Source organism: Athene noctua, chromosome 13 (assembly GCF_965140245.1).
Source record: "Athene noctua chromosome 13, bAthNoc1.hap1.1, whole genome shotgun sequence".
In the NCBI taxonomy this organism is placed as follows: Eukaryota; Metazoa; Chordata; class Aves; order Strigiformes; family Strigidae; genus Athene; species Athene noctua.
Window position 1 is genome coordinate 17,560,705 of NC_134049.1, and position 26,187 is coordinate 17,586,891.

The window sequence follows — 26,187 nt, forward strand, 5'->3', positions numbered from 1 at the left end:
GATGCTGAGTATATAATTGAGAGATGACTAGAAGCATGAGAGAAGTCAGGGACACCACTTACACTAAAGAGATCAGTATTGTTGGTAAGGTGTGAGTTTTGATTTATAAAGAAATCACACTGTCTACGTTGGCAAGCATTCTTTGTTCAAAGTGAAGTAGAATTTGAATGCATGTTATGAGCCACAAAGGCAAGGGATATGCTGTTACAGTCTGTTCTTCCCCGTGGGACAGTTAACCCATCTGAGAGATCCTGAGCTTATCCTGGCTCACATGGGAACTGAAACTGCAATATCAGACAATAAATAACTGGCTTGACCTTTTATAGGTCAACAGTAATTTAGTGTATCATAAGTTACGCTAACAGGACAAGCATTCGTAAGGAAAACAAAGACTATATGATCTTTGCAACATGATTCTCTTGCAGATCTTTGCAACATAGCTCTTGTTCATAAACAGACTAATAACATTTTATTCCCTTCTAAACAATTAAAGTACACTTGAATGACATTTGGTATGAAGGTTTCTCATGATGATGGATCTTTATGGTTTTTGAACTTAGACCTCACAGTTTCTTCAGTTTTCCACTTTACTACTTGTCAATATCTGCAGATGGTTGAAATAACACATACACAATGCTGAGATAGTAGCTTATATTATTTTAGATAAAGTGCAAACTATTTGATACACACTGGAGGAGGCCAGCTACATGTTCGACTGTCTGTACAAATTTCAAATATTAACACAGAGCCAGAAATAATATGATAGTTTCTATCTCCTCTAAAATACTGACAGTTATTTTTTTAAACTTTGCAGCTTTTCTATAAAAAAGGCTATTTCCACACTCAAAGCTAATCAAGCAGAATTTTCCTTTTTTGTTTTGTTTTTTCACAGGTGTAGAAAAGAACATGAGTGACTCATGAAACAGAAACATTTCTGGAAAGTAGATGGATGTATCAGTGGGAGTAAAAATGTATTAGCTCATGGATCCTGCTGTGAGTTGAAGGTGAAAGAATATGTGTGGTTTTGTCTCCTGTGCAAGGTATTTATTTTTTCTTCTGCTGGAACTATTAGTAAAACATTGGTTCAAAAGCAAGTTTCAGAATGATCTCTGTTGATGCCTCCAAGTAAACAGCACACTTAGTATTGTTATATCCTTGGACAGGAGAGTATTCCAGACTGTATCACTCTCAATGATAACTGACTTTGAATATAAACTGAGAGACGGGACATGCAGGTGGGGAACAGGAAATTGTTCAGTCTCCGGAGTCTGTCACAAGAAGACAACAACAACAATGATATAAAGACAAAACACTATCTCCAAATTAAAAACAATCATTAATTTGGATCTGATCATCTGCCTCAGAAACAGGAAACAGACTCTTACTATGAATTCTACTCTTACGGTCTATCTGGTCTGCGAACACCTCTCCATAGATCATCCAGTAGGGCATATAGAAGATGTTGCGAGCTAGTCTCCAAGAAGGCTCCTCGTCTGGGTGCAGGATAGCTTGGCGGGCTACTCCAAAACTCATCAGAACCACAAGCATGATGACCACAAAGTACAGCATGTCAATCATCTGCACAGAGAGACCATACAGAGGCTCTTATCATCACCACGTAGTACAGAGGCACCAGTGTGTCTGTTTGCCATCATGCATTAAACAAGAAAGTATCAAGAGAACAAACACATTCCCCTGGATAATTTTCTTGATCTTATTCTTTAACTACTGCACATGAATTAAGCAGACATAAAAATGCAGTAGAAACAGTCATTTAAAGGAATACTAGATTTATATTTAAAAACATTTAAAATGCTAAAATCTTTGCTATTCCCGTTCTCTTTTGCATCAAGTGCGCTATGCTCTGCATTCAGCACAGAGCCCTTCTGTGGCTGCAAAGACATGATACGATCATTGCTGTATCATCTCCTGTCCACAGCTGATGGGTTTGTGGATGATCTTGGTGTATCAGCAATTTATTATTGCTATGGCTTTGGGAGGCAGAAGGCAGGCAAAGTGAACAAGTTTCCTCAGGCTCGTTTAAAAAAAAAAAAAAAAAGACAACAAAAGAAAAAAGATTCCCTCTTGAGTCAAGCAATTATCAGCAAGAGTACTGCACCTCATATGTGTGTGAAATTCACACGGCAACTTTTTCACAGCCTTTACTAGAGTCCTACTCAGATGGAAAACTTTTTTTAAAAATCAGAACTGAATTTAGTTTCCTATGAAGTTCTGAAATACATAATTAACATCAATGTAGGCACTAACCATCTTTCCAATCATCATGACGTAAGGTCCCAGATATTTGTTCACACCAAAGATATCTAGTACTCTAATGTACCAGAAAATTATATCTACGCAGTAAATCACTCTTCCATAACCCATGTAAGGTTGGTTCTGAAGGCGAAGAATTGCTCCTATCATAAATACTGAAATAGCCACCAGGTCAGTAATATTCCAGTATTCCTGGAGCCAAACTTTTACTTTTTGGCTCAGCTTGCCAGGCTCTGACATCAGAATCTGAAAAAAACCCAAACAAACAACAACAAACCACAACAAAACCCAAAAAAGAAATAATTAGAAAACACTCCAAGTTATGTTTTTGAAGTAATAGTCATGAAAAAAGGTCAGTCTTGTCACATTCAATAGGTGTCTGCGACTCCCTTCACTGCCAGCAAAATTTGTCTCAAGCAGCAATATTTTAGTTATTAGCAGGCAAAATTTCCTTTTTATAGAAATATAGAATGGTTTGTGGTGGAAGGGACCTGAACAATCATCCAGTGCCACCCCCCTGCCCCGGGCAGGGACACCTTCCACTCGCCCAGGTTGCCCAAAGCCCCGTCCAACCTGGCCTTGAACCCTGCCAGGGAGGGGGCAGCCACAGCTTCTCTGGGCAACCTGTGCCAGGGCCTCACCCCCCTCACAGGAAATAATTTTTCCCTTATATCCAATCAAACCCTACATTCTTTCAGTTTAAAACGGTTGCCCCTTGTCCTGTCACCACAGGCCTTGGTAAAAAGTCTCTTTTTTATAAGCCCCCTTTACATATTGAAAGGCCACTAGAAGGTCTCCCTGGAGCCTTCTTTTCTCTGGGCTGAACAACCTCAACTCTCTCAGCCTTTCTTCATAGCACAGCTGTTTCACAGCCCTCTGATAATTTTCGGGGCCCTCCTCTGGACCCCCTTTTCATGTTTGTTTCTATTTTTGCTTTATTAATCCTTATTTTGTTGAAGGTTTTAATCAATAACATTGAAAGCAGGAAAGCTGCTTACTGACTTGGCATCCATATTTATCTCCAAATACAGTTAGTATGAGATGTGGGAATTGTGAATCAGAGAAGGATAGGCTAAGTGCAAACCATACTTCAGCATGTGAATACAGTAGAAACTTTTATGCTGTCTTCCTTATAGAAAAGTAATGAGATCAGTCAGATAGTACTTCTGGTTAATTCCCCAAAACATCTCTCTGCCTGCAGTTCCCATCAAAGACTGTGTCACTAATAAAAAGACAGTACCTGCTGAGGCTTCCTTCATGGGTTATGGCCCTGACTTTCCTTGGAAATACACATAGGAGATTGACAGCATTCATTCTGACTACTGACCTCAGGGCATTTTTCCCTGATCTTTTTGATCAGGGAGTTTTAATGTATGGGAATGGGTTATAAATGAAACTCTCTACAGTGATGAGTATTTTAGGACCCTGTGGATATGAGAATCTCCTCTCTCATGTATGGCTTCTCAACCCTCTACACAAGTCCATGCCATTCTTACCTCTAAGGGCGAGCTTCATTTTAAGGATTATGAGATGTTGGTATGATCAGACTTTACCTCTCTTACTTTCTCTAAAGCCAACGTCACAATGTAAGAGATGACAATCCATTCCTGGACTGATGGCCACCGTTCCATCCGCACCAAGATGATATAATTAAATAGCATCAAGTAACCAAGGTACGATATCTAAAAAAAAAAAATATATATATATCACTTATGGACTTTAGGTCATGAATCCCAGGATTCTTCCACAGTGAGGCAGTACTCAATTACTTGAGATGACTGCTACACAGAAAAGAAAAATTCAGTCTCCACTAATTTCCATTAGGAAGTTCTGGACTATTAGTGTAAGTCAATAGAGCTATCATTCGATTTTCTATAACTACTGGTGTAAATGTCAAACTGGTGATGCTGCTGTCCCTATGCCTCACAGCATTCTCTGGTGACCAACCAAACTAAAAACTTCAGAGATCTTGGAAGTTCAGAGTTAAGAACCCAAAATGAATTCAATGGCTTTACAGAAAAAAGGGAAACAAAGCAGTAATAAACCAAAAGATTTTCCAGAGAGAAAATGGAGTTTTCTTACTCACCATCTCAAAACAGATCTAAAGCAGAACTGGAAGGCAAGGATGTGAGCAGCACCTGCCTGGAGCGGCAGGGGAAATAAAGAGCCAGACCAGTCAGTTGCTTTTCTCCACCCTGTAGTAATGTGGTTGAGGCCACCTAGGCCAAATAGATTCTTTATGTGCAGCCAGAGGCATACAGACTTCATATATCAGTCCCTACAACACCTCTTCCTGTACCTCTTACTTAAACCCATCTGCATGAACAGTAGGTTTGCAGATATTTTGGTTACTTTAAGCAGCCCCTAGTCTCAGGAACAAGTTTCTCGCTGAAGCCTAATTTGGTATGAGTGCATCGCCATGTCAGAGAAGAAAACCAAACAGAAGGCAGTAAAATCCTCTTAGCTGAGGGGCCTGCATAATTCATAAAGGTAAAGCCCGCCCTAGTTGTTACATTCATACTAACATGTATGAACACAGAAATTGGGCATGTGTGAAAGATTCAGGTGTTGAAGATCCTTACTTGCACAAGAAAAAACATTTTTTTCTCTGAATTAAGTGAGCCTGCTGCAAAGCCCTTCCTATAGCTGCCATGCCCACTGGCAGAGGCCACAGGCCTCCAACAACTGAAGGAATGACAGACACTGTGGAACATATGATCCAGGCAGCTGAATTATCTCATTTGTTGAAAGAAGCAAAACAACAATTCCAAAGCACTCTAAATCAGGCCCTTTGTGCCTGGGGCTTTTTTGATCTACTAAAATGTAATTTCTTTACACTGTGAAACCATGTTGAATACTTTTCTTTGAAATTAAATTGGAATTCTGCTTTTAAATTATTAATACAGGCAGCAGAAAGAGATCAGTATAGTGTTTTGTGATTATAATGTGCTAAAATTAAAGACCTATATAATATTATGACATACTAAGTATTGGAAGTCCTAACTTTGAATAAAAAAGAAACCAGTATCTTTTACAGGGCACACACAAAATTTATGAGCAGTAGCATGAATACTTTTTCTTCCTATTAAAACAGAGTTTAGCACCAGAGAATTCTTGATGCACTAAAAAGAAAATCAGATTCTTATTAAAAAAAAAAATCTTTATCTTTATCTTTAGATTGGTTTTAATTATTTAAGTAAGAGAAAAGTACCTATTACGTTTTTGCAGACTACGATCTCTGCTTCCATCTAGGTTGTGCCCATCTGAGCCTAACTGCAACAGAGCAAATGGCAAGCAGTGATACTATGGTGTTACTTCTTGGGTCCTAAAGTGTGCTTCAAGGCAGAACAAAAGCCAGAGCTTTTAGAATGCAAGAGAATGCAGCCTAGTTCAGATTGAGTGACTGGACTGGGGAGCTTGCACTGAGTTAGGCACATGATTAGCCAGACAGGGCCTCCTTCAAAGTGTGTAGGAGCTTTAGAGGCTGACAGAATAAGCTTCAGATATTCATTCTGTTTCACTGTCTATGCATTTTTCTCTATGTAGAGTGCTTTATTCATCAGATTCCATGAAAGTCACCACTATGTATTTATTTATTTATTACTTGGTTATTATTTTTACACTGTAATCCTTGAAGTTTCACAGGTTTGAGAAAAATGATCAGTTTAATCATCATGACTTACTGTGTAGAACCAAAATTTGACAATAGGTGCGTTATAGAATTCATAGATCTTTGTTCCAATTGGAAGGCTCTTCTGTTTTTTATTTCCATTCTCTTCATCTCCTTTTCGGGAGCCTCCATCCACATTTGCATCCTGGAAGAGCAAAGTTGTCAGTTTTCATCAATATTCAATAGTAAAAATAGTAGCTTTTCCTGAACTACAGCCCCAGCCAACTGTTAACTACACAATGCTTCCTCTGAACAACAGAACTCTTTTTAAAAATACAAAAATACAAATTCTGTAAATCCATGCAACTACAGATGGTTTACAAGCCCTGAGAATCCAGCCTATACACTCCCAGAACTCTTCACTGATTCTTAGCCCACAGAAGCAGTTCAGATTTTAACCTGAGTGACCTACAACATAATGAGAAGTTAGAAAACTGAGCACTCTTGAGATATTAGAACTTCCTAAGAATCTCCATTACTGACCACATTTTCCTCCTCCTTCTCTCTGCCTTCCTCATTTTCTCTTGATGTCTGGTAAGAATAATCATCGTAACTCCGAAACTCTAGGAAAAGGATGGTGGGAGGCAAGAGAATTCCCATTATAACCTGTACAACAAGAAAGAATCCAACTCAGGCGGCAATATTTGTTTACATTAATAGATTTCATAACAAGGCAAATCCCATAAACAGTATTTTCTTTTGTACAGTATTCAAGATACTCTGCTATCCTCAAACCTACAAAAATGAGTAAGTAGTACTTATGAAGCACTGGCAATAAGGACTTGTATGGAAAGACGGCACCGTGGCAGGCTTCCCATCTCCACAAATACACTGCAATTAAGAAATTGTGCTCTAGAATTAGAGTTGTGTAGAGAAATTCCATGGAATGGACAGATTGGTGGCTGGAAGAGGGCATCAGGCTTCTTAAGACTACAGTTACCTTAGCCACATACTATAATTAGTTTTAATAGTTAGAAAATGTGTGAAAGATTAAAGAAGCTTTGCAGATAGCACTGGGAGAGTACTTTTACTATATGAGATTGCTGAGATACAGAAACACAAGCATGAGTTGCCGAAGTACAGAAAAGGAGCAAAGAAAAGAATGCAGGTAATGAAACTAGAATGTTAGAAGGTGGATTAATCCTTTGGAGAAAAGAAACTAAATGAATAAACAGATTTAGAAAGCACCATGATGCAATCTGAAAGGCTGGACACTTGCCTAAAGATTTTAAAGAGATTTAAGAGTGATGAAAATAAATTGAGAATGAACAGAGAAACTGCAATATATATGTCAGCAATCTTGGGAGTATGACCTGGGAAGATAGGAATGGCACGCTGTCTGTAATGGGGGATTTAAGGAAATAAGGGGGTGAGACTGAAGGTGGCACCATCATGATGGGCCTCCATATGGGTGACAGCAACTGCATAATGTAACAAAGAAAGGATTATATTCACATGAAAACACACACAAGCAAACACTGCTCTGCTTCCTTAACATTGGCTCACTCGTGTTTCCCTTTTGTGCCAGCCTCCTCACATAACTCAGTTTTTTTGTAAATCCAACAATTAGGAAATATAAAAATCAGTAAGAAAGGCCATATCATGAAATCACAGAAGAGGGAAATAAAAATCACATAGTTTCACACAATGCAATTGCAGTTTTCATTCTTTTCAACTCTGAGTCTCAACTCTCTATCTTCTGGTATGATATTAAGCAACGTAAGAATTATATGTCCATGTCTGGTTCATTTTCTCTCTATTTCCATTGTGTGGACCCCCAGTGGAGATCTTTTTGCTTGTATCCAACTAATTCTTAACCAAAGGTGTATGCAGATCTCATCATTGACTGAAAGCCACAACTTTGCTCTCAGATTCCAATCATGCTAAGCCGTTTATGGATTTGTATGGGGTAATGTTCCTTAGATATCCCTAATTTGGAAACCAAACAAATTAGCTTTAAAATAGGTATGTTATTAAAACACCTATAAGTAGTAAGCTGATTTGTTCTATACATTATGCATAATGTAATGTTACGTGCAACAAACTATCTTTGAAAACAATTGCAGAAATACCTTAAGGCCTGGGTTTTTCCGCATGCGTAGTCGCCCCATCCACATATCTGTTAAGAGCATCTGGCTGCACGTGTGAGCAATGAAGTCCCTGTGTTTAGCTGCCACAGCCAATTTCAGGCAGGTAGAATTACTCCAGTTTTTCAGTTCATAGGTCAGTAGTTTCATGGCAATCTGTTCATCATGTTTATAGGACTGATCCAAGAGTTCAACAGCCAGCTGGCCAAAATCTCTGGAAAATGCAAGATAAGTTCAGTGAAGTTTGATTTAGATATCAGTGTTTTCTTGCATTTGGATTTTCATTCCATTCACAGGAAGTCATGTTTTTCCACACTCATGTACAATGAGAAGAAAAAATGAGTCTCAAGCTTCATTTGGGATAGTCTACAAAAGTTGCAAACCAGTGTTTAGTGACCAAAGAGAACTATCTGAGATCAGCAACATCTTAAGGCCAGTTTAGATGTATCATAAGATACCTCTTAATTTATGTGAGTAAATTCTGAAAATAATTTTGTGAAATAAAACTGGCTAGTTTTACAGAGAGAGGGGCTGAAGAAAGAATGTGTTCTGTCAGAAAAAAATGCAAGTCTTCTGCTTGCTAGTGTTACCTTCAGATCCTGAGATCACATTTTGGCTTGGTTACTGTTGATAAATCATCTCCAAATGGCATTTTGTGAAGCTACATTCTAGAAATCAGCTGTACTTTACTAAAATCTTCTTAGCAGGTCAGAAAACCCCCTATACCAAGTAGAGATAAAGTCTGCTCTGCGTCTACTAACTTTGAGTTGTTGTCCAGGTCCTGAGAGATGTCATCCACCAATTCACTCTCAGAAGACTCATGGGCCATAGACTTGTACAGTTTACAGGCCACAAGTGCCTTGGCCATGGTTTCCTCGCCTCGCTGCCAAAGGAAGAGTGCCATCTTTTGCCGTTTCATCAGCACGGCCCATACCATCAGTTCATGAAAGGGATACTTAAAGCGGCTGACTTCTGGGTCATCCACATCAATATCGATCTCCTCCTCCTTTTTCTTCTTCTTCTTCTTCTTCCCTTTGGTGGGAGGCTCATCATCCTGGGAAGGAAAGAAGAAAAAATGTTCCCATCAGTTCTTAACATCTTACCTGACAATGGCACCATGCACAGAGCAAGTACTGAGAGGACATATTAACAGTTAAAGTTCTAATTTGTTTTTGCTGCTACAATGAATGCCAATCACAATAAAACTATGAAGAACACGTGACGGAGCATGCACTGGGCTAGCACACACAGCTTAATATTTTATTCAGAGAACCATTTCTTGCATACTTAATTACAAATCACCCACCTTGGATAAGTACAGTAGAACCCTATTGTACCGAAGGCATTATTTTACACTGCATTGTAAGTAGATCTCTACTGCATGTGTAATTGCACATGTTAATTTGCAATGAATTAATATTTGATGAATTCCACTGCAGTGTCAATGGAGCTTTAACAAACCTGAATTCACTATGAATAGGTTCCACTGTAATTTCTCATTCGATATATCTGCATCTATTCCTGAAGAACAGTGCTGCATATCTCGCACGTATCAAAGCAGTTTTCAGACGGACATGCAGGTGGAGAGAGTGGTAACATGCAAGTGGAAAAGACAGGCGGATAGCGTCCTTAAGAACAGCAAGCTACTAAAGGGAGACTTCACCTTTGAATAAGCAATCTCTTCTTACGTATGCAGTGCAAACGGAAGGTATAAGTATCCCATTTCTTAAAGGGATAGGGAGGATAGGCCATTACTACAGGAACCAACATGGAAGTAACTGAAGGGAAGTACTGACAATGAAGCAGGATCCTGAAGGGAGAAAAGCCATCATTGGGAAAATTAGGGTTTAAATACTGTAAGAAGAACATTGCACATATAGGTGTAGAGACAGAGCTCACTGTCATTGTAGACTTTGATTCCAATCTCAGAAGTGGATTGCAAGTAAAAGCAATTACCATTCTACAAAATTAGTTCCTGTTCAAGCAAGCTCAGCATAATGCACTTGTTTTGACAAAACATGAACTTAAATCCAAATTCAGGGTTCAGCCTCACACCCCAGGTTTCCAAAGGCAACACTTCAGCCCAACAATTAAGTATGCATTTCTTTTCCAGCAGTTTTAAGATCCTGAAGTGATGACCTCTGTCTCTTATGGAAAATTCAGGGGTCATTAATTGCATGCACATGAAGAAAGTGTTGAGCATCTCTGAAGTACAGGACATAAAATCTCAAATGCAGGACCAAAAATTAGGTCCTCCCGACACTAGGAAAATCAAATGAAAACAAAACCCTGCATAAGGAAGACAAAATGCTAAGGAGACTAAACTTCCTGTTTTAGAGCTGCTAACACTGAAAATGGAAAAAACCCAAACACTTGGAGTCACATCAATTTACTGACTGCTTTAGCAAACAAAATGTTAATTCTTCTCTTGGAAGAAGGGAGTGGGCTACACTCACTGTCAAGTGGAGAGAACACTTCAGTTTGTGCCACATAAAACTTTTCTCACTGAAAGAAATAGGAAAATCAAAATGTGCTTTTGGAGAAGCACTAAGCAACCTACGTGTGATCAACACTGATTAAAAGGGGCCGCATCTCTGAGGGGCTGAGCTTTTGGCCTTGAGCTATTACAGAATAGGAAGCTGATCAGAGAGGTTAAACATAACCTGGACTTTCTCTGTAGAGAAGAGAGCTGCTTATCTGCTTGGGGAAACAGAGGCTTTTGTGTGTCGGTATAGTTCACATCAAATATAACACAAACAACATATACATATACTGTGTTAGACTATTATCACAGCACTAATAAAAGCATACTTCATAGAGAAATGTACCTAGTCTCTTTGTGTAAATGCTCTCCTGGTCTATATTAATACTTTTTTTTTTTTTTTTGAAAAAAAAAAGCAATTACCGCCAAAACAGAGTGAGTTTTTAGGCATCATCCCAGACTTGATTCTGATCAATTCAAAATTTCTGCAGACACACAAGTAATTGAGGCAGAGGTTGGACCCAAAATTCTGGATCAGCTTCATCATTTACTAAGCATGGTGCCATCGTGGTAGCAAGGATGTTTTATAGCGGAGGACAGCATCTAACATGTCAGACCAACTCTCCAGTTAAATATTTCTCTATGATAAAACCTTATTTGCACATAAACTGTTACTTCATGGTTAAAGGGGATTTGACCATAAGCATCACTGCTGGATCACATTCTTTTTTCAATATCATTGATGTTCACATCTGATTAAATCTACAGTATGTTCCAACATGGACTGTGTTGTTACATAATACTGCTAGAAACTGCCTGAAGACTATTGAGCAAAGCTTTAAGCAGCTATCAAGACCCTACCCATGAAAAAATTTCAAAAGTATTTTATTGGCTGTTTGCAAAATGGAAGACCCTGTCTAGTTGAAATTTACTTTAAGCCACAATAATAGTGCAAAAGCTAAGAGCAGGATCAGAACTGTACCAAGAAATGCTCTGATAGAGACAATATTTTACAATAAATCCAACTTACCTCCATCCCTAGTAGTTTAAGAGCTTTTGGCTGAATATCAAAAATAGAAAAGAAAATCAGTGAGATGGGAGGGAAAATTCAAAGACCAAACATACCAAGTAAAAACACATTTTCATTTACAAATGTACAGTATTTATTATTAAACTTACTATTCTAAATATTTGTACCAATAATAGTACAATTAATCAATCTCCCTCTTAATTGTATTTTCAGAAAGGCAATAGGTTAGAAAATATTTTCCATCCTGCACTCAAGTGAAATAGTTGATTCAGATGGAAGAGTTACATGGATCATTGAACAATATACTGCTTTGAGAATTAAAATCACCACATGGTCACAAAAGCTCAAAAAAAAATACTGCTTCTAAGAACACACAGGGTAAAGATACCCATAAGAAACAGTAAAAAATATAATAGATATTCAAACCTCGCACAGTTTCCCCTTAAAAAATAAATCCCTACATTCTATTGTTAAATCTCTGGTTTACATTTTACGTAAAAGGTTTATTTTGTTCCATCAGATAGTACTACACTATATATGTACTATATACTGGCTACAGAATACTTTGGCTTTGAGTGGCCTTCTGACCATCTGTGGGGCTAGTTTCCTAGTGTGGGGCTTTCTGTAATTAGTCTGGGAAGCTTCACTTGACCTTCAAAGCTGAACCAAGCAAACAAACAAGCTAATGAAGAAAATGATTCTATTTGCTTAGAACAGACTTCTTAACAAAGCAAGGGCCATGTTTGGTATTTTTGGGACTGATACATGACTATGAAATGCTTTACTGAGGTTGCAGTGGCTTCCGTAGGATAAGAATTATTTTCAGAGCAGTTCTTTACAGGACTTACCGTAACAGGTTCATAGCTCTTCTGTATTCAGACTAAACTCTCTGCCTTACCCAAGCTGAGGCTACTATTGGTTATAATTAGTAAATAATAGGTCTGGTTTGACCTATTTTTACAGCTATAAGAGAGCTTCAGCTTCAAATAGGAATAAGTAAATATGCAAACACCACAGTTAGAAATGCTTGGACTGTAAATTACTGAAATAGGAGGAAATTCACCTCCAGATCAATGCATTTACCACCTTTTGGGTCCTCCTGTTCTTCAATATAGATGTTTTACAGGTTCCTTATATAACTTCACTACCAAAGTGTCAACTTCGGTCTTGCAGAATTTCTTTAGAATTTAACATGTAGTGTTTCACAAAGACAAAGCAACAGAGTGTTACTTATTTTTTACCATCAGCATGACGCCACATCTAGAATGAACTTATTCTTACCCTCTTTGGTCCAAATAAGTTATTATAAAGAGTCCGAAAACTTTTTCGAGTATAGTTGCAGCGATAAGCTCCACCCATGAGATATTCAAGTACAAGACCAATATCTATTAGGCTGATATGATAATCTGGTGGAAGATTTCCCTACCAAAAATTAAAAAAAAAAAAAAAAAAAAAGGCGAAATAAGAACTTTGGATAAGGAAACAGAAAATACATTAAATTGCCTGGCTAGATGTATCATGTCATGTTTAAATTGGCACACAGGTATTATTTACAGCCAGAGGTTTCAGTCTCTGAATATTTGTATAAAATTAATGATAACTGATTCACATAATGAAAAAGGGGGGGGGGGGGCAGATTTTTTTTTGGTTTGTTGTTGGTTTGTTGTTGGCAGTATTTATATTTGAGGACAAATTTTCGTTTGATTCACTCATACAACTTGTCAGTGCGCATACAAGCCTGAGTTGTTTGCAAGGGTTATATTGATGAAATTAAATAACTTTGTACCGATTATCATTAATCCAGTATAAAAGCATGACTTAATTCTATGGTGAATACCAGGCATACTTTACATTTTATGGAAACTTATATATTTCATCATAATATTATCTACAGAGTTAAGACTACAATGCAGAATATGATTTTGATTAACGTGCAGGCAAGAATCAAAGAATAAGACAGACTATAATTTCCACTGTTACACTTAAAAACTAGATAGCGGTATTGACTCTGCTAGAACCATGAGCTGAAAACTGTGCTTCATTGTTCAAGCTACATCCTACAACAATAACTGATTCTACAGCACCACTAAGCAGTTGCTATGATGAAACAACTATATCCTAAGCAAAAACATCACCTCCATGTTAACCCAACCGAATCCCCGAGACTGCCGCTGAATGAGTGAGCCATGAAAATGCAAAGAGACAGACAGAAAGCAGAATGCAGAAGAGCATTAGTAACACTCAAAAAGACAAACACTGAATGAGAAAAGTTAAACTATGAAGCAGATCAATATGAATTATACATTAACCCAGTACTGTGTAATTCCCACATCTAAACCTCCTGGGAATAAATGGGATTTTCCTTGCCAAAAGGAATACAGACTCATTTCATGTAGTTGAATTTTACTGAATAAAAGCTCCAAAACCTCAAAGAGAGCAAACACCAAACCTTACAATGTCCCTATTCACATATAATGAATGAATTTACATGTAATGGAAAGAAATGAGTAACAAATTTAGGACTTGCAGCACTGAGAAACAGAACAGATTTTATCCCAGGTAAAAGTAGGATTGATGGGAGAAAAGTAACTAAAAAACACACAAGGAAACAAACAAAAGGGATCAAATTCTGTGCTTGTGAGTGGGGCTTCCAGTTAACCTAGCAGGCCTCTCCTTCCACTCCCCTTCTGTAATGGTGCATTGAGAGCTTCTTGTCAAGAAGAAACCGTATCAACCTAAATCTCAAATGATATATTACACTGCTAGGAGCTTAACATTCCTCTCTTTAGTTTTTAATCACTAGCAGTGCAGTATAGCCATACTTGATTTAGCCTGACATCACTGTTTGTTACAAGAAGTAATTTAACCTTACCTTTCTTAACAGCTACCATCTAATTGAAAATATCTGCTTTCCCCCATGCTATGCTTGCTTTTACTGTTGACTCACGTGGTTAATGTAATCATGCAAATGTAATGCTGCTGTTAAGCTTACCTTTTTCACATCTCTGACTAGCAAATGCAGTGTATTTGGCGGACCCAATCTCTGAAACAAAAATCATTCATGGTCCATTAGAGCTTCAATTCTTCAGATTTTTTGTACACACAAATGTAATTAATTATTTGGCACTGTAAGCAGAACTCTAGGCAACCATGTGCCATCACACTCTGCAGGGGTGAAAAGAAGGAACAGGGCTACAAAGACAAACACATTTCTATCAAGAGCTGCATAATCCCTTTCTCATAATCCTTTATGTGGTGATCTGAGTCACAGCAGTTTGTGGTACTGTTTGAACTTGTCCTTGTTGCACAAGCCATAAAGGGACTGGAGGACTAGACTGAAGTTTATGTTGTATGAATGCTGCCCTAGACTGCCTGCCATTTAAATGATGGGAAGAAAACCAGTCTTGAAATAGGTATGTCCCCGATGAATTTGCTGTGGGTTGGGCCAGGGAGAATTTGAAGAGAAAAGCATGATGTTCTATGGGTTTGGGAAAAACATTTTTCTTTGCTGGGCCAAAAGGAAAAATGGTACCGATTTCTGCAACGTGCTAAGAAAAGAAGTTGTTATGTAAGTACTTTGTCAAATCTATAGGCTTATTTCAATAATACTAAAATATACGTACATGAAACATAATTGAGATTAAAAGTAAATGACCACTACTGGCTGGTATTAAATTTTTACTATCTACATTAGTTCTTAAGTCTCCTCAATTTGCATTTTAAATACATCACTATATTTACATAACGAATTGCAATAGCTCTGAAAGCTGCTGTAGGTATATTAACTAGGAATGTGTATATGTAAGGAAACAACAGGACACTATATGTAATAGCAAGGCTCCCTTTACTACTATCCAACATCCACATAGGGTCAGAGCTCAGAGCTTTTTGGAAAAACAAACATATCAGAAGAAGAAAAAGGGCACCCCTGTTAAATACAGTAGCAAAAATATCACATGGCATTTTATTATTTCTGCTCACTCACAGTATTATAAAGTTCTTCCAGTCGAGGAATAGTGAGGAAGTGCTGCATGTTCACTCCATTCTCAATAAGTAGTTTCACAAAATCCACTCGATCCAGAACCAGTGCATCCAGCATAGCCTGCTCCAGGGAATTCACCTGAATTGCAGAATGGAGAATGTGAGACTACATGAGCACAGAAGAGTTGGCTGGCCAACAACCACAAACATTTTAATTACTTAGGATATTCCAAAGTTCCCAAATATGTTGATTAATCTGTAAGTGAAAATGAATTTAGAAAATTACATTTTACCCATGTGCAAGTCAATACAGATGGCAGTTTTCTGACAAGGTCTTGGGCGAGAGGAGAGCAGTGAAAGAAACCTTTAGCAATATAGCTGTAGCTTTCAATCATTTTGTTTAGTATTTTTAACTAAACCAGGCATACCATGCTTGACATATGTGAAAAAGATATTTACTTGCTCAGCATAATAGGAACAAGTTAAAATTTAAGAAAAATGCACTGTATATGTTTCAGAACAGGTTGACATAATTTACCCTGGTAACTTGCATACGTGTCATCCACTCAAACTGCTGCCTCACAGAGAACAGGCAACATATAATGCCAAAAGACTCAAATCATTTGTGAAGAAGCACTTCCTCTTCCTTCACCAGTTTAGCTTTGCCTTTGGAAAATGCTGGTCAGGAAGCCTAATGGATCTTCTCTTAATATGGTCCAAGGGGTTAGAACCCAGTGGGAGAGGGGAAAACCTCTTGAGCAGAAATCCTCTTGACATGTGATCTTTAATCCAGACAAGAGAACAACCTAACCTATTGCAACTGGGAAATTAAGCACTTTTAGAATAGGAGATTTTTAAACTGCCTTCACTGGATAAAATGACATATACAAGGAAGGATGAAAATGTTCACTGGTGTTCTTATTTCCCTCTGCCAAATGCAGGAAGAAGATGCAGCAGATAAGCATTGATTTATACTGCTGTGGTATGGCTGCATGTGGTGCACACGGGATGAGAGAGGGATTCCTGGCTCAGAGACAGAACAGCATTCCTGCAGAATCTACTGCTGATCTTTTGAGGATGTGCAAGTGAGCATTCTATAGAATGAAAACTGTGTATTTTCCTTCTCTCTTTGTCCCCCAGGATGAAAAAAAAAAAAAAAGAATCCTTCAACAGTTTTAATACAAATACTTTCATCTCACCCAGTTCAGGAGTTCAAGCTTTCTTGGATCTGTTTCTTCTTCTGGTTCTTCTCTTCCTTTTCCTCCCTTTTTCTTCCCTTTTCCTTTCCCTCTGGCTGCTTTTGTCTGAGCTGCTGGAGATTTCTTTTCCTTTTCAGTAGCTGTACCATCAGGAGCTGTAAGGCTTCCTAAAGGCTGTATTTAATAATACATTAGAAGTATTAGAAGTCTAATTGATCATACAGTGACTATTTCACCGAATACATTCCTATTGAAGTAGCTCCCCAGTCACCACTTCTCACATGCAGTTAACTAAAAATTATAATTTCCTTAAGTATAAGGACTTTTTTGCATAGCCACAGCTTTACACTTTTTTTAAAGCTGTTATGTCTAATGTAGTCAATAACACTGAAAAAGTAGTGAAGTAGGTAGACTGTGGAGGATTTCTCACAAAATCAGAGAGGACTAGGAAGAGATACTATTCAGTTTTCAGTTTCATCACTATTCAGTTTCTTTGCTCTCAGTGAAAGCAATAGCTGAAAATAAACAGCAACAAGCAGGATAAGGAGCTGTACTGAAAGAGCTCAACAAGAATGTTGCATGATGACAAATAGCATCCATACTGCAGAGACAGAAAGGAGAGGAGAGCCACTAACTGGTTCATTTACATTCTGCAGATAATATTTCTGTTATACCTCTTCAGACACACTCTTTGCAATGTTCTTCCCCTTTCCAACCTATCTACCCAAGACAGGCAGGCACACATGCAAATAATTTGACACTACTTGTCTGTGATTTGGAAGCTTTATTTGCTTTATTTTATCTATAAGCTAATGCTTAGGTTATATAATCTCCATGAACATGTAAATTGGATTACAAGTATCTGTCCTCTGCACAGAGAACTACAGAACCGAGACTTTAACAAGGCTTGTTTTCTGTGGTTTTGTTAATCTTAAAAAAATCTTCTCTGCCTAGCTGCCATGAATCCATCTGTAAGCCTGGACAAAATTGCAATTGCCAACTTGCAGCACAGGCTAGTCTGAAAGCAATGTTCATGAATTTGAAATGACACTGAATTGCAGCTGGCTGATACTATTTCCACAAATTGTTGCAGAGTATCAGTATGAAATATGCGGAAGCAGTAACAGGCTTCAGTTGCTAGGTGGTACCTCTGAATCTAACCACAATAATCTGGAGATTGGAAAATTCCATCCAAATAAATGTTTTATAGTAATAATACTTCATCATCTTTAGGATGATTAAATGCTCTCTGTATAAGCATTTTAATAAATTAAATAATGAAACATCACATTACTATAAGTGAAGGAATACAACAGCATATTCAGTGACATTTGTTTGAATTTAATTACACAGGCTTCCAAATGAAATAAATTTCATCATTATCTATAGCATGCATGTGAAAAATGCTTCTTCGAGCGTCATTTTATTGCACAGTTTCAGAAAAGACAACTAATTAAAAAGCAAAATAAATTCTGGCACTTCATTCTTACTGCATCTTTTAGGCTAGTCTCCTCCTGACACTTTACAGCAATTCAACAGCAGATGGTTCACGCAGTAAGGCAAAAAGCATCAACAGAGTGAGACATGAAAGTGGCTTAAATAGAGGATTTTAATTACACAGATGAACAAAGGCACTTTAGTGTTTTACCACTGACTTCAACTTGTGCAGCATCAAACTCCCAATAATTTGAGAAAGAAAATCCAATTTCAGGACCTAAAGCTTTACTGAAGATCAGCTTCTTACTTCATTTGGCACAGGTCTGCCTGTCAGAGCCCTGTTTTCTGCAACAGTTTCTTCTGGTCATCAGGATTTTGCTCCATTAATCCAAACAAGAGATTTTCACAGCTGTTAATGAAGTGAGCAACACAAATCCTTCTAAGCAGCTCCATGAATTTCCTTGCTGCATACTTTAATAGGTAGCTAGGGACCTTATCAACTGCTAGCACAGGTCAATGACACCAACAGTCAGAAGTCTGGGTAATGCTAGTGCATCACACAAGTTCACTGGGGGTGACCAGGACCGTTATCATCCAACTGTATGTAAGGCCATGGATTGTTTCCAGTAAATGCTTTTTATTTTTATTTTTTTTAAAACTTTCAAATCCCACAAGGAATTTTAAATAAGGTTGCTTTTTTACTTGTCATGAAATTGTTTTTCTTTCTTTCACAGAGTTTAAATTATTGCTAAATATTTGCAAATGGCCGTATAAGGCAATTTCAAACCATATAGGTTATTCTTAATTAATGAGCTGCCCTACATCAGTTCAGCATAAAACAGAATTCAGCACTGTTTCTCCTGCCTACAAAATCCAAGGTGTGAATATTCCATCACTTGTTTTAAATTGTTAACAAACAATATGACTAGGAAAACTCTGTCTTACTGGCCAGTGGTGTCCAAAGACAAAGATTTGACTGCGTGCAATGTCTACACGATTCCAGGCCAAAGCCAAGCTAAGCTGGTCTGGAGCAGATGCATTGGTACCTACAGAGGAACACACAGATGTTTAGTATTTCATGCACGATGAAACAAGATTGGACAACATTCTGTAATTCACTTCTCCAAGAACTAGAAAACAGCAAGCCTGACTCCATATCATATGACTATTAGAATAATTCTACCACAAAGCAGTGGATTCATCAAGTCAATTTATAGAATTTTCCACTTAACCCCATAATCCTAATTTCAAAACGATTAGCTAGATTCTCTCCCTTTTTTCCTTAAAGCTCCCACATTGACTTTATATTCTGATGCTAAAGACAGACATATAACTGTTATAAAAGACTCCTCCTCTCAGCTCCTATGCTGGTGTTGTAGATATGAGTATAGTAATTCCTCTCTTTATTACTTAGCTCTAGGGACTCCAGTGATCCCATACTGAGCCCATATCAACTACTATATACCTGCAAACAGAAAATAGTTGTTTCAGCAAACATAACAAACTCCAAATAAGCATGGAACAGAACCTGAATTTTGCCCTAAGGTTTAAAGAACACAATCTGAGATCTGGAAAAATCCAGATAATCTTTTAATGTTCCCACGTTTTTTTCTAACTTTATTAATATATGCTACAACTGCAATAAAGTGTGTAGTATAGTTGTTGCAGCATTCCCATCCCAGGCTTTCAGGTGAGAAAAGCCACACAAAACTTTCAATCTAAATTTAACCTAATCTGAACCTTAAACCAAGTATGTTTGTGTTACTTGTTAGAATCCAAGCAAATAAATCAAAGAGTTAAACATAAAGAGTGACCTCAGACAGTGTACAGGACTGTCTTCTTGGGATCAATTTGTGCATCCTTCCTAATTGCTTGCAAAACCCACCTTTGAGGAGAGCAGTTAAGATAGACATCTCAATGTCCTGTTGCCCTTCAGACCCCATGCGGAACACGGTAATCTAAGGGATAACATAAAACCAAGCACTCAAAATTACAACACATGAAAAAGGGAGACTAAACATTTGGATAGAAAAAAGAGCAGAACAGTGGAGCTTTATTATTTTCTAAGACCTGGAATTTTTCAAAAAGTATAGTTCCACTAAATTTTTCTTTGAAATTTAATATTCACAAAACCATTTAATTAAATTATTTCAATAAAGTTATCCTAAAATATCCCTGCATTGGTAAATGTGACAAACTTGATGAAATTCTTCATCAAACCCATGAGTTTTGAAAAGTAGTGACAAGACTGTCATGCCAAACTGATTGTTTTGTGACAGTTTTACTACTTTCCAGTAGTAATGGAAATGCCAGCTTGGAAATTAAAATGCTAGTTAAGTGAGATAACTATCATAGCATTAATTTCATTGACGATAACACTCAAATATTTTTTAGTTGCAGGATATGTTACATATTGACAACCAAAAAAGCAGAAACAATTAATAAAGGCAATTATTTCTAGTCATATTTGCTTAGTTGAGTCCATTATAATTCACTGATTTTAAAAACAGTAATTTGTATCAAGCTTAGCCATTGAACTACATATTAAAAGATTAATAATTCAAAAGCAGAATAACCTAATATTCTATGTTAATTAAGTTAATACTGAATGCAGACAAGAAATAACAAATTCTTCATTTTCCAGAAGCAACTCTTCACAGCAGATGCTAGCATTAAGTACTGGGAATAGCAATTTTCTCAACAGTTAGAACAAGTTTTGCATGAACACAAAGATATATGACATTAGCAGAGAGAAGAACTAAAGGAAAAATTTTATTAATTAACAAGAAAGCAGACAAAATTATCAACAAATGCAAACCATAAGCCTGCTTAGGCTGCACAGTCAGTGTCTGAATTTTACTGAGTAGAACAGGCCTTCTCTGATGCGCATTTTAAATTCAAAGCAGTTTGACTAAGGCAGCTGTGGGCTCTCTTTTCTCAATAAATTCTTCTAGGAAGCTGACTCTCTTACTGTCAGCTTATCATAGTCCTGCTTATTACCAGCTTGACCTCTGATGAAGGTGTGTGTATGGAACTAATCTTGGCACCGTACAAATGTAGATATATCAACAGGACATTTACGTTACCTAGACAATCTAAAGACTTCACATTTGGAGCCCTTAAGTAAGATTTTATACAATCAACTGGGCATGATAGTAATACTTCTGAATGCGTAAGAAAAAAGCACAGATGGGTGTCTATTTGATTGCAGTACAGAGCTGCATTACTAGAAAATACAGCATTTGTCATATTCTGTTCCAAGTGGTATTAGCAGCTGGATTAATCCTTAGATAATTTAGTTCTGGGAAAGGTATTTAAATACATGTTGCTAAAAATCATTCAAAATTGCATAATCTGGCTTTTATGAACTGAAGAACTCAGTATCAAAAATCTGATCAAAAATCAAGGAACAGAGATAAACCTTCTGTTCTTGCAGAAATCCCTCCCACGCTAAAGGGAATTCAGCATCAAATGTAATGAATCTTGGAGAGAAAAGCATTGGAGAGAATAGAGGAAGAAGCAAAGCACAATGAGAAGAGAATTCTATGATATCATAGAGGAGGTGGAAAACTACTTGTTGGCATTCAAGTATTTAGGTGTTATCTTGAAATGTATAGATATGTAAGCAAGCACTTCCTTGGCAGCTGAGATCAGCATTATAAAGAAAAGTCAGAGGCATGAGGCAATGCCCAGCATAACCTCTGGAAAAAGGCCAGCTTTTTGGAGAGTGTGGAGAATATGAAACTGATAGAAAGTCTGCAAACCTGGCAATTGCTTGACACAGATTCCTGCCCCAACCCTATGTCATTTCCATAGGACATCTTCTGGAAAGGCACTGAGTCACTGATCATGGTTTTTCATGTGTTCCTTGACTCAGTCAAAATCCTCTAACTTCACTGAGTATTTTGCATGAGCTTTTAGTTTTAGAAATTATACTTTAAGTAATAATTTTACTTAACATTTGAAAAATTTCAAAACCAAGTGCTCCCCTTTGCTTTGACTGGAATATCAGGGATAATTCTAATCTGATAAAAGTGACCTCCTCATCTTCACTGTTTACTCTAATTGCTGAAGAGTAATGTAAAAATAATGCCTCGATTGGTACTTTGAGCAACTTGTATGAAAACAGGACTAGCACAAAGCTCGATGAAGGATTTGAGGAAGTTTTTTATGTGTTGTGGTGAGTTCATCTCTGTATCCTGTTACTCTAAGTGAGGACATGTGGTATGTTTCTTGTGTTAGCCCTTCACTCACTGATAATATAAAGTCAATATGAAACCACACAGAAGAAAAAGATGGAACCAGAAGGGGTGGCTATGCATGGTAGTGACACCTCTAGCAAAAAGCGGTGGGACTGTTCATGTTCTGTGATCTCTGTGTGTAAATCGGGTCAAATTTTAGACAGTTTGATTCAGATTTACTTGCACAAAAGACATTGCTTTAGAATCAATAGCACTTACATAAGTAACGTAGGGGCTGCACCCCTTTTTCACAACAATGCACCTGACCTCGTGCTCAAACTAAATCACTGCACCAATTCTGAAATAAATATGTCAGGATTTAGGCTTAGATGACTAAAATTTACATTGTATTCATTTTCTTTGATCCAAATCTGAGACTGGAAATGCAAACACTGGCAGCTACTACATGCATTATTGCCACGGCAAGTAACAAGCAAATACTCCAGGGAAAAGACTTTTTCCCCCCCTTCCATCATACTTCTCTGGTGTCAGAACAGGTTTTATTATTTCTCATTGAACAACTGAGCAATTACTACTAGAAATCAAAAGAACACTCCCTAGTGAAAAGAGTAAGAACTGAAAGGATTGCTAAATTCAGTTTATTGTTTATTTAGTTTTAAGAAAAAAGTTTCACATCATCTATTGTAGACATTATTAAACGTGGGAAGACCAGAGATTAGAGTGTCTTCAAGCTGACCTAAGACAGGTAGTGTGGAAAGAAAACACACTTTGTTTTAAAGGAGCATGAAACACCATTTTTCTAAGAACTCAGAAAAAATTCCCTCTTCTCTCAGCCTCATGAGAAAAGTTTCATGTCATTCAAACAGTTTCTTTACAGCTGCTCCTGTTATAGGTGTCACATCCTTAGTGATACAATTAGGCATTCTGAAGAATGAAACTGCCCCACATTTCATGCTTAAATTCAATAGCAGTTTGGTTATCTAATTCACTACACATAGTCTGAGATGAAGGCTGTAGTAGTTATATCTCACAGAAATATGTGATTCGTGGAAAAAAGACTCTACAACTCAGAGAGTTATAAAGCAGGGTTGTTTACTCCGGTGCCGGGGTGCAAGGGGATCTCTCCACAAAGCTTACACACCCACGGCACATTTTACCAAAAACTTACAGTGTGGATATACATATTCATTGGGTTACATAACACAAATGTCCATATGCATGAGTAGGGCTGGGTTAGTTCGAAAGGCTGGTGTCAGCAGTTTAGTTCTCTTTGCACCTGCGCATTGCCTCCTGGTGGTCATCTTCGGGGGTCTTTGGGAGGAAGGCTCGTAATCTTTCTCACCCTGTTTTTCCCCGGAGCATTCTCAGATTCTCTTGGCCAATTTCTTGAATAACAAGAGTGCTTTTCAGATGGTTTATTTTTCTATCTTATCTAAGAGAACCAATAGAACTTCTACCATTGGTATATGGCTCTCTTTACTCATTAGCAAGTTTCCAACTAGTTAGAGCCACCTGTTCCTCAAGGACAAAAGCATAATATTTTGCTGAACATTGTAGTCCTTGGTAGATTTTCACAGCAAACTTCTTTGTTTTGATGAACACAGTAGTCCTTGGTAAAATTCCACAGAACAGTCTGGGCAAGCAGGATTCTTATCATTATTAAAAGAAATACTACAAGTAATATTATAACTTGCTATAAGTAAGTAAATAAGTTGCTAAGCAGTTTTCTATAAGTAAATAAATCTCAAAACAAGTAATCATTTCTCTGTATCATATGCAACTTCAGAAAAAAAAAAGGTAAAAATATCAGCCATACCAGTTCCAGCTGTAATTAAAAAAAAAAAAAAAAAAAATCCATCAGACTGTTCACCTGCTATTAAAACAGTGGCTTAGCATTTGTACAAAAGAATGAAATGGAATTATACCAGGACTCAAGGGAAAGGTCATATTTACAAAAATTCACAATTATAACTAACTGGTCACAGGAAAACACGCAAAGATTCATTTTGCCTGCAAAGTCACAGGCACAGTGAACACAATTTCAAGACTCTGTTCACAGAAAGATGTGAATATTAAAGATTTGCTTTCCTGAGCACATTTTCTCTGCAGCTGGGATATGGCAGACAGGCAGGAACCTGACTGAGTGGTACAGTACATAGAACAGGCCTGCAACAAGCCAGGATCAAGCAAGGCTGGGATCTTCAAGAACACTTCATGTTTCAATTTCTTTGAAAGACCTGAAGAGCCCATTTTCCTTTAATGAAAAGTTGTTAAAAATTAATATATCGGGCTATGAAAACTGTGCTGATGCATTCTGAATGCTTATTGTTCCTAGGAACCCTTTCTTCAATTATCTTTACTTTCTGCAGTTCATCCTGGTTTTAATGCATTTGTGTCAAGTGTCTTAGTCTGCCTGGCAGAAGTCTGTGAAAAAAGACTCTATCAACTTACACAGGAGAAGAATCTGAAAATGGTTTCAGAGGCTTTTCAGAAGACAAAATCACTTTCTTGGACTATGCTTATGCATGAATGATTTGTGTACATTTACATAGCTATATGGAGAGGAAAAAAAAAAAGGTTTAACTGTAACCCTGGCAGAATGGCACTTGAAAGTACTCTATGAAATTTGGTCACAGAAATTATCTTTGTGAACTATTTTTAGGACACTTACAAGTTCTTTTTTTTTCATGCACTCCATAAGAATAATGAACAGCTGATGAGCTTGATTCCTGTTGTAGTTAAAGGTTTTCTGGATGGTAACTAGAAGCTGGTCCCTCAGGGATTCGCTTATTATCCTAAATGAAAAATGAGACAAAAAAGAAGACATTTCCAGAATTAACATATATTCAGAAGGCCTGCTGTTTGAGAAACAATTTTTCACCCACCAGTGCAAAGACTTCCCTTTGAAAGTAAATGAAAATACACAGCATCCCTGCATTCAGTACAGCTAAGGAGTTCATAAAGAGTTAACAGTAATCAGGAAATTCATACCCAGACTGTCTCTTATGCATCTCAGTACCTCAGCCCTGATTAAAATCTGGCAGGGAACTTGAACTATCCTTTCACCCTGGAATATAATGCAAGTAGCTGTTACTCCTATTATATATTATAGATATACTTTTGTTAAGAAGTTCAGTCTTCAGCAGTACACCTTACAGGACTCTTGCCTTTGCCTCTAAATTTTTCAATGCTCTTTGTATATAGCTAAAACCACAAATATATTTCACACTACTGATATGTTACCTTTGTTATCTTGGTTATCCTCTTAAACAGAGGATTTAAATGAGTAGCATATCTGAAACCTCAGAATACCCAATTGAAAAACAAACGAACCAAAAGATGATTAAAGAAATTAGATTGAAAACATTCTAGAAAGGTCAGAAATGTTTGATATCTCAAAGCAATCTAAAACAGAGCCCTTCAATCTTCACTCATTTCTAATAAAACACATGTATTTTCAGATGACGGCAAACATTACCCACAGGCATTCAAAGCAGTGAGACAGCTGAGCCTGCGAAGTGCAGGAAAATCAAAGTTCATTGTGAGAGAATGATTCTTTTAGACAGCAGGGATAAAAAACTTCTCATTACAGACCTGCCTTACCAGATGAACACATTTATCTCATCATAATTATTGGAGAGGAAAATTGGACACTGCATCATATGCACTGGGAGAGAAAGTCATGCAATGAGCAGATCTCAGACAGACTGATCCTGATAAGCTCTTTCAATTACCTATGAGCTGATAGGAAGGGTGAACAAGAAAGAAAGAAAAAAAAAAAAAAAAGTTTGATCTAAGCTAAGGAGGCTTGGTCAACAGAAACAA

At 37.4% G+C, this 26,187-nt stretch overlaps 1 protein-coding gene and 1 long non-coding RNA gene across 11 annotated transcripts in view; one reads left to right on the top strand and one right to left on the bottom strand.

The window, feature by feature from the left end:
* The window catches only part of LOC141965723 (uncharacterized), a 65,301-nt gene that overhangs the window by 22,383 nt on the left and 16,731 nt on the right, over positions 1 to 26,187 (top strand). Inside the window, exons 2-3 of one of the 2 annotated variants that reach the window (XR_012634500.1) lie at positions 893 to 1,040; positions 16,466 to 16,609. This is a non-coding gene — a long non-coding RNA (uncharacterized LOC141965723). The remainder of the gene's footprint in view (positions 1 to 892; positions 1,041 to 16,465; positions 16,610 to 26,187) is intronic. The other variant, XR_012634501.1, reaches the window with a different exon arrangement.
* TRPM1 (transient receptor potential cation channel subfamily M member 1) overlaps positions 1 to 26,187 on the bottom strand; it is a 108,627-nt gene that overhangs the window by 14,448 nt on the left and 67,992 nt on the right. For 3 of the 9 annotated variants that reach the window (XM_074917669.1, XM_074917663.1, XM_074917661.1), the window contains 16 exons: positions 25,034 to 25,157; positions 20,046 to 20,118; positions 19,106 to 19,206; positions 16,724 to 16,897; positions 15,529 to 15,663; positions 14,536 to 14,586; positions 13,679 to 13,714; positions 12,825 to 12,965; positions 11,544 to 11,573; positions 8,793 to 9,085; positions 8,017 to 8,245; positions 6,428 to 6,550; positions 5,958 to 6,089; positions 3,828 to 3,956; positions 2,269 to 2,520; positions 1,386 to 1,578 (listed from right to left, as the gene is read on the bottom strand). In XM_074917669.1, coding sequence (XP_074773770.1) covers positions 1,386 to 1,578; positions 2,269 to 2,520; positions 3,828 to 3,956; positions 5,958 to 6,089; positions 6,428 to 6,550; positions 8,017 to 8,245; positions 8,793 to 9,085; positions 11,544 to 11,573; positions 12,825 to 12,965; positions 13,679 to 13,714; positions 14,536 to 14,586; positions 15,529 to 15,663; positions 16,724 to 16,897; positions 19,106 to 19,206; positions 20,046 to 20,118; positions 25,034 to 25,157 — 2,216 coding nt within the window. The remainder of the gene's footprint in view (positions 1 to 1,385; positions 1,579 to 2,268; positions 2,521 to 3,827; positions 3,957 to 5,957; positions 6,090 to 6,427; positions 6,551 to 8,016; positions 8,246 to 8,792; positions 9,086 to 11,543; positions 11,574 to 12,824; positions 12,966 to 13,678; positions 13,715 to 14,535; positions 14,587 to 15,528; positions 15,664 to 16,723; positions 16,898 to 19,105; positions 19,207 to 20,045; positions 20,119 to 25,033; positions 25,158 to 26,187) is intronic. The other 6 variants (XM_074917665.1, XM_074917662.1, XM_074917668.1 and 3 more) reach the window with 4 other exon arrangements.